This window comes from Arachis hypogaea, chromosome 13, assembly GCF_003086295.3.
Source record: "Arachis hypogaea cultivar Tifrunner chromosome 13, arahy.Tifrunner.gnm2.J5K5, whole genome shotgun sequence".
NCBI lineage: Eukaryota > Viridiplantae > Streptophyta > Magnoliopsida > Fabales > Fabaceae > Arachis > Arachis hypogaea.
The window spans coordinates 2,935,223-2,943,546 of NC_092048.1; the positions used below are offsets into that span (position 1 = coordinate 2,935,223).

At 30.1% G+C, this 8,324-nt stretch overlaps 1 protein-coding gene across 2 annotated transcripts; it reads right to left on the reverse strand.

Annotated features, from left to right (window-relative positions):
* Positions 1 to 4,254: 4,254 nt before the first annotated feature.
* LOC112736451 (lactoylglutathione lyase) lies at positions 4,255 to 7,370 on the reverse strand. Of its 2 annotated transcripts, none has more exons than XM_025785920.3 (9): positions 6,479 to 7,370; positions 6,077 to 6,196; positions 5,916 to 5,977; positions 5,493 to 5,553; positions 5,257 to 5,336; positions 5,104 to 5,174; positions 4,920 to 5,009; positions 4,694 to 4,816; positions 4,255 to 4,468 (listed from the first exon to the last, which is right to left on the reverse strand). In XM_025785920.3, exons 2-8 carry the CDS (start codon positions 6,167 to 6,169, stop codon positions 4,716 to 4,718), a joined length of 558 nt encoding a protein of 185 aa, XP_025641705.1. In that variant the 5' UTR covers positions 6,170 to 6,196; positions 6,479 to 7,370; the 3' UTR covers positions 4,255 to 4,468; positions 4,694 to 4,715. The 2 variants fall into 2 exon arrangements, with proteins under 2 accessions (XP_025641705.1, XP_025641704.1); XM_025785919.3 differs by having other exon boundaries at positions 6,285 to 6,560.
* Positions 7,371 to 8,324: the final 954 nt, after the last annotated feature.

Consider the following 8,324-nt stretch of genomic DNA (forward strand, 5'->3'; position numbering starts at 1 on the left):
TATGATGTGATCAAATCATGAAACATTATTATTATTATTATTCCTTAATATTTAATTTATTTTGAAAGTACTTAAATTCTATATATTATTGCAAATTTAATTAACTCCTCCAATAAGTCATCTTATTTTTCAACTTAATTTCAATTCATATATTTCTTAGTAAAAAATTAGAAACAATAAAGTTTGAGGATATATATATTTAGGATACTAAAATGTAAAAACACTAAATAAAATTATCGAGAGTTCGAATCTTACTTTGTATATGCAGTAATCTATTGGACAATAACAGATTTTTAAATAAAACTCAGATGCGCGATGAATTAATCTGACCTGTTGAACGTAAAAAATTAAAAAATATAAATGCATTATTTTATTTTATAGTATATGTATGGATATATCTAAAAGAAAATGTTTAACTTAATTACTGAGAAAGTGATAAAGGTATATATATCTTGCGTGTATGTATAAGAAAGTGTGAAATAATTTGAGAGTGTGAAGCTGAAGAAGCACACATTCTTTGTAAATTGATTGTGATGAATTCATTTTCCATTATTAGACTATATAATATGTATAAAAGTTTGTGATTTGGTACTTGTCAGAGATAGCATTATAGATTCAAATAGCGCCCGGCGCTGAAGAAACTTTTGCAAAGTAGCGAATGGAAATTTGTAACATTATATTAAATTAAAACAGAAGGATTATTAATTAAATTATTATATAATATATAAAGAAATGGACAACAAAAAGGAGGACCGTGATGGTAGCGAAATTTTGTTTTCTTGTGTGGAAGTCTAGGCGTCAAGTTGGTAACAATAGGTTATAATATTAAATATAAAATTAGTGTTTCTTTACAAGTTTCTTATGCCTCAGATTGTGCGAAACAGATGTCAATGTTGACAAATAAATAAATGATGAGTTTCTACGGTGCTTTTTATTGCTTTTTATTATGGTGTTTAAATTGTCTAACTTATTTTTAAAAATAAAAAAAAAATATTTAAAATAAAAAATAAAATATTTAAAATTTATTAAATATTATCTATTTATTTTTTTTAGTAAATTAGACACAATTTTAAAGGCACTATAGCATTCACCTAAATAAATAGATGATCAAGTGTGTAAACTATGATCACATGTTTTAATACTTAATACTGAGTAATAATCAGATGTGACTTTCTGTGTAATTTCTCAGTAAAAATATTATTTATACACTAAATATTTTTACTATTGTTAAAAAATATAATTATTATTAATTAATTATGTATTTAAATTTTTTTAATTAACAAAATAAAAAAAATCTATACTTATTATCAAAAATACTAATATTAAAATAGTGTTTATTATAAAAGATATATACGTAATAGAATTATTTCTTCTAGTAGATTATAGATTATATGATTGTTATCTTGATTAATATGATAAATTAATAGAGACGTTAATTCTTATACATATATATATATATATATATATATATATATATATATATATATATAAGGCTGCATGAGAAATAGTTGTTGGAGAAAAATATGTGTTTAAGTTAATCAATGAGTATATACAATCAAAGAATAAAAATAAACTTGAATGAAATTTGGAGAGTTAAATTTCAATTTGGTTTTGAAATTTGGTTTGATATTCAAAATGACTTCTACAATTTTGTTGGTCCCAATTAGAACCCTAAAATTTGTAATTGTGGCTCCAGCTTACCTCTACGATCATTTCCGTCACTGGAATGCTGATCTAGCGCAATTGTATGATATGGTAGATACTACTTAAACGACGACGCATTGTTTTCGCCCCAAACCATTTGAAAATCACGTAGTGTAAGGGTTTTTTTGATGTTTTGCAACTTATGATCGACCAAGTGGAAAGAAATAGAGTTTTAACCCACAAAAAAACTGAAACGACGTGTTTTCCAAAGGGTTTGGGCGCAAAACCAATGCGTCGTCGTTTAAGTAGTGTCTACCATGTCATGTAATTGCATCAGATCAGCATTCTGATGACGAAGATGATCGCAGGGGCAAGCCAGAGCCACAATTGTAAATTTGGAAGTTCTAATTTGGGCCAACGAAATTATGAGGATCATTCTGAGTATCGGACTAAATTTCAAGGGCCAAATTGAGATTTAACTCGAAATTTGGAAGTGGTTTTAATTTCTTAACAGAGAAAAGGAAAATATTATTGGTTTTGGTAAGATGTTCATGGTGTAAGGTATGGCTGGCCATGCAAATATATAGTTCTGACATATGTTGGATTGCCTATAATAATTTAACTTAAAACACTTATTACTTGTTATTTAATTAGCGAGTATTATTAGAACAAATTAAGTCAATTCATAGAATGATATAATATATAGAAAGTATTAGAGCATTTGATAATGTAATTATAATTTGTTTGACCTCGTCTACCGGCTGCTACAACATACATACAAACTTGTGAACCAAAGTTATTACATCTGTGAGAACCTTCGATCCTTAATAGCTTGATGTTAACACATATTATTCCACTTAATTTAACTAATGATGGATTAATTAGTTGTCAACCAAAGAGAAATATACATTAATATTTTTAATTAGGTCTTAACTCTTAAGAATCATCCAGATGTTGGACTCTATTGACCATTGTCTGCGACTTATTCATAGTCTAATTTGTTTCATTCTTCATTGGATACACACTTTCAATTTCAAGTTTTCAAACCTGTTCATGCATGACGAAATAAGGTGGAAAATGTGTGTGTATGTGAAGTGTAATCCAATACATAATAAAAGTATGTATTCATGGATTAAAATGTTATAAAATTATGTTCATACTGAATGGTAAAAAAGCAAACCAAACAAAAATTGACTCGAAGAAATGGCTTCATATGTAATTAGATTGATTGGACTGACATGTAAGAGTAGCCTTGTTGAATGTTGAGGATTTTACTTACATTCGACAGGTCAAACTGTTGCATTGACTTTCTGATTGTGAACAGATATATAATCATCATTGGTGTTGTCTCTTCATTCTGAAGAAGACAAGTTTACATTCTGAAACAACAAACAACAAGGAAACAAACTTCAATTCCCGCATTACTTTTATCTCTTCTTCAATAAATTCTTTGGTTACATACTTATTAGCTACCATCTTTTATATATATATGACGAAAAAATAAACCAAAAAAAAATCTATATTTAAAATTTGGAGTCGTTTCTTAAGACTCAAACTTTATGTCATAGCCCAAGACTTAACCTAAGTTTATGAATTGCTAATATACAAGACAAGATTCAAACCATAAACAACAAAAAAAGAAAATAAAACTTAAACCTATGATTTAAGGAAAAAACCTCTTGTGGGTGAGGTTCGTACCAATAGTAAATACATTTGTCTCTTAAGCTGCGTTTGTTTCTAAGAACAGAATAGGATAAGACACTGAGAACAGGATAGAATAAGACACTGATGGACAGAGACACTAATTTGTGTTCTTGTATTCTGTTTGATGATAAACTAGAACAAATTATGAAAATTCAATTTATTCTCATTTTTTTCATTCAAAAATTTTGAGATAAAAAATATAACAATAAAAAATATAATTATGAAAAATTAACAAGAATAATAAAAGAAAAAAAAAGTTGTGTCTTTTGTTAGTGTCTCCGTGTCCTTTCTGTCAGGATGGACACAAAATATACTAATTCAGTGTCTCTCGACACATTGTCTTTGTCCATATCTCCTCTGTCAAATACAATTTTATGTCCCAATATCTCCTCTGTCAAATACAATTTTATGTCCCAGTATCCCTGTCTCAATGTCCTGTCTATGTAAACAAACGCAGCCTTAAACATTGGTGCACCGCTTGGAGTCTCTTGTTGAAAAAGAGAGGATCTAATGTGAGTGGAGGGGGGGGAGCGTGTTGTGTTGACCAAAACAAAAAAGAGAACCCAAGAAAAAAAGGCCTACTCTTTTTGGTTTTAAACAGAGAATGTTGCTGTCAAAAAACCACATCAATGCTCTTAGAACCTTGTCCAAAAAAAAAACATGGTCTTTCAACTCTCTCCCAAAAAGGAAAAAGAAAAGTGGTCTTAAAACATTCATACACAACCCTCCCCCCTTTCCCCTTCTTTTTTTTTAAACCAGGTGATTAGTTAGCAAAACCCTTTTTATTGTTATTTGCAACAGCAGTATTTGAATTTAGACCTGTAGATGCTACTTTAACCTCTCACTAACATTGAAAGCTATTATCACATGTAATTATATGGCATTTGGAAATAACGAGCATAAAGATTAACAACAGAATCTCTTTCGGATTTTTATTTCGCAGAGAGAACACAACACAATCCATGGTTACTTCTGTTACGTGTGACTACAAATTATTTATATATAGCTCATGGAAAGTTTAAGAGAAACTGCTACAACTTCAAAACCAATCTCACACAGAAGCAGTGGTCCCAATAAAATGTGCCGAGAGATGGATCAAACCGTTTAACAAAAGCTGAGCCTGCAACATAATACCACAAGATTTTATTCCAAATTCATCATTAAGCAAATAAACTAAAAACAGCAATTCACCAAAAATACTAGTCAAGACAGAAAATACAAGGCCGTGCAACGGTGACCTCATAGTAGAACTGTTAACTGTATAAATAATCTAGCAAGAACTCAGTAACAACAACAATAGGCTTTGTCCCATAATTGGATCGCCTACATGGATAACATAACATACCTGTAGTTGATGTTGCATTATCTTAAGAAGCAGCTTGTGTTACAGTTCCAATTGTTTTTTGGTCAAATATTTCAATCCAGTAACCATCAGGATCCTTGATAAAGGCTATGCCTTTCATTTTCCCTGCAGAAAATTATTGAAAAGAATTTGTTTATAAAATTGCAATCATTTATTCATGGCATGGCCTCTGGGAACTGAAATGAATGTGAACTGAGAAGATCATTACCATCATCTGGCTTCTTAACAAACTCGACTCCTAGACTCTGAAATCTTTCACATGCCTTGTAGGTGTCATCGACGGTTATCCCAATGTGCCCTGCAAGAAAGCAACAATAACACTAAGCACTTTTTCAAGAAATGGAGTCAAATGAGTAACCAGGGAACAAAAAGAAAAAACAGATGTTACATACCAAAGCCACGAGGTTCAGAATTTCCATTGTGGTATCCTTTGAACTCTGGATCACTTTCGGTACCCCAATTACTGTACATTGTTTCACTGTTAGATAATATTCATTGAGACTGAAACAAAGAACATTTCTTTTTATAAAAGTGGTATTCCTTACTGTGTCAATTCAATCGTAGCCTTCTGAGAAAACGTCCAAACTGTTCTATCAACTGGATTACCGGGAGCTTCTGCCGTATTCTAAACAAGAAAAGATATAAAATAAGATCAGGAACATATCCATGAATATAAGAACTAAATGCATATTTGCAAATCCAGTGTGCCATTTCATTTCATGCAAGTGTGCAATCAAATTTTCGATAGTAAAGAGGTGCCGAAAAACAGCATTTCACATACCTCATAACCCATAAAGTATAAGCTGAACTTCATTTCTGGAAAGTCCAATCTCTTAAGCAACCTAAACCAACCAACAGATTATCATCAGATTTCACTAAGCGGTTGGTAGCAATATCAATCTCAACCAAAGATGAAATTCACAATCAAATTCAGTTTTGTTCTTATACATAATACTAGTTGCAAAGCCATGAAATACTACCAATGCAAATTTCTTAAAAAAAGTACTTTTAGGTTTAGCAGAACTAGAAGTGGATATCTATTTACTACTCCAAAAAAAAAAAAGAAACTGATATTGTGTACGAGTTAAAACCATATTAGTTCTGCACAAATTAGTAACAGAAACAACTGAAGTCCATGTTCAACAACTAACAGATAAACAATCCAAGCTAAGAAATAAGTTAATATTTAAAAGAATGCACTTACGACATGCCCAAAACGCGAGAATAAAAATCAAGGCTCACTTTGGGGTCTTTGATTCTAAACATCTGCAATTGGAACACCACATAAAACAAAATCCAAACACCTGATTAAAACAATAAACGATTTAAAAAACTGAAATTTAGAAATTTAGAAAAAAAACTCACAGTTTGCTGCATGAAGTAACCCTTAGTAGCTGGGTCAGGGGTAGCAGTAAGACCAGGGTTGTTAGCTGGTAACTCCTTCGGTTCCGAAGCCATTGAGAACAGACGAAACCCACTGAATTTCTGCAACAAAAGAAAAGGGAAAAATGGGGTTAGCGCTTAGAGCTTAGGGCATTGAAGGATTGGATGAAAAAGATGAAACTTTTGGAACCTTTGGTTTGTGGGTATGTGAGAGTTGGAAAGGGATTGAATTGGGAGAGAGGAAAAATTGGGGTTTGGCGATGAATCGGTGAAGGGGAAAGCGGTATAAGGTTGTGGCGAGAGAAGAGAAAGGTGCCATTGTTAGATTTTTGGTACTTATATACGCGAGTCAGTGAGTGAGTGAGTGAGAGTGAAAGGAATTACCTTTGCTAGCTTGTGATGTTCGAATCAGATGAGATGATGAGAGAAAGCTAGAACAAGTGGAAGTGAGTGCAAACACGATCATGAATATACCTGTTCTCTGCATTTTATTAATCTAATTTAATTTTATAAATAATAAGTGCATAAAAATTGTTTTTTTTTATATAAAAATGATAACCTTAATAAATTGGTATTATTTGTTAGCTAAAAAAGGCTTTTTATTTTTTATTGTAGGACAAGTAGTATTTTTTAATAATGTCAAAATTTAGTATATTTTTTTTTGTATGAATATTACAAATTTAAATATTAGATTTGTGGTTTTTTTTTTTTTAACTTGCAAATCTGAAAGTCAGATTTGTTTTCTAACACAAAAAATATTTTTGAACGAATCTTCCAATTTAGGTTTGTTGAAATTTTTTTATGTTTTTTTATCCAAAATCAATCCTTAGAGGGAATTTGGTTTTTTGAGGGTGATAATAAAAATTTCCACAAATAAGTCATTTTTATTGTTGTTTTATAAAATTGTATATGACATTTTTATCTCATATTTTCACTTCATAAGGCTTCTCATTCAATTTTTTTTAAAGTCATTGGAACTTTTTCTTTGTTGGAGAATCTCCCCTTTCTTCTTCTATTCTATTTCAAAGAGTAACTAGAATTAATTCAATTACGTTTTTATCTTTCAATTGATTTTTTTTTTATTCTCAAAGGAGAAATTTTTTTTTTACCAAATATATGTGGATCCAATTACAATTTTTTAATAAAAACAATAAATTTTTTTCGACCAATCCTTTTGCCCTCATCCCATTCTTCGAAAATCAAAAAGATCTTTTTGAATTAAGTTTAAATTTGTTTGTTTGGAATCTGTACTTTCTATTATATTTTACTTTTTTTTTTTTATCATTTTTTAAGTCTCACAAGTTTGATCTTGTAAACTCTGATCCATTTTCTCATTAAGCAAAAAGTATTGTAAACTCTGATCCATTTTTTCATTAAGCAAAAAGTATGAAATAAAATTAAAAGTATTGTGTGAAAATTTTGATTTTTTTTCTCCTTTTCTATTTCTATCTCGTAGGTAGGGTTTGAAATAATAGATAACTTTTTTTTCTGTATGAATCAATATTATTACTTTACAATTCCTTCTTGATACCTCTCAAAAAAAATTTTAAAATTAAATCTCAAATTGATAGGTTAGTGTAAGCTTATCCATATAGTTATGCACCTTTTAAATCTATTTTTCTAAAAGATTCCGACTTGATTTATAGTTTTTAATAAAAAAAAAAAATTCCATTTTTATAAGAAATACACCAACTCTCTATAACTATGCATAACACACTCTTCTAATTCATTACCAAAAAAAGAAAAATAGCCGCAAAAAAATGTATTGTGATTTGTATTTTGATGATGCCATATAAACACAAGAAAGCAACCTTTCCACATAATTCCAATGCACTAAGCCATTAGTTCTCGTTCTCAACGTCAATATTCCTTATCATCATCTCTAATCTCTTGCCAAATAATCATCCAATTTTATTGGACTTTTTCTTTGGTCGTCTTAATAATAACTTATTCCTTAGCTTGTCACAAATGGCTAGTATTCATTTTCTTTCTAAATACACATCACCATATTAAATCTTTGACCTTGGTGTTTATCCAATTTTTTGGTATTAGATGTCGTAATTTCTTCACTAATGGTTGATTAATTCATCATGAACTCCATAACACAAAAGCCACAATCCATAACTCATCAATGAATGAATACCTTGCGACCTAACTAACAAAAGATAAATGCTATTTGCGCACATTCAACAACTCACTCTCTCTCTCTCACACACACACCACCACCACC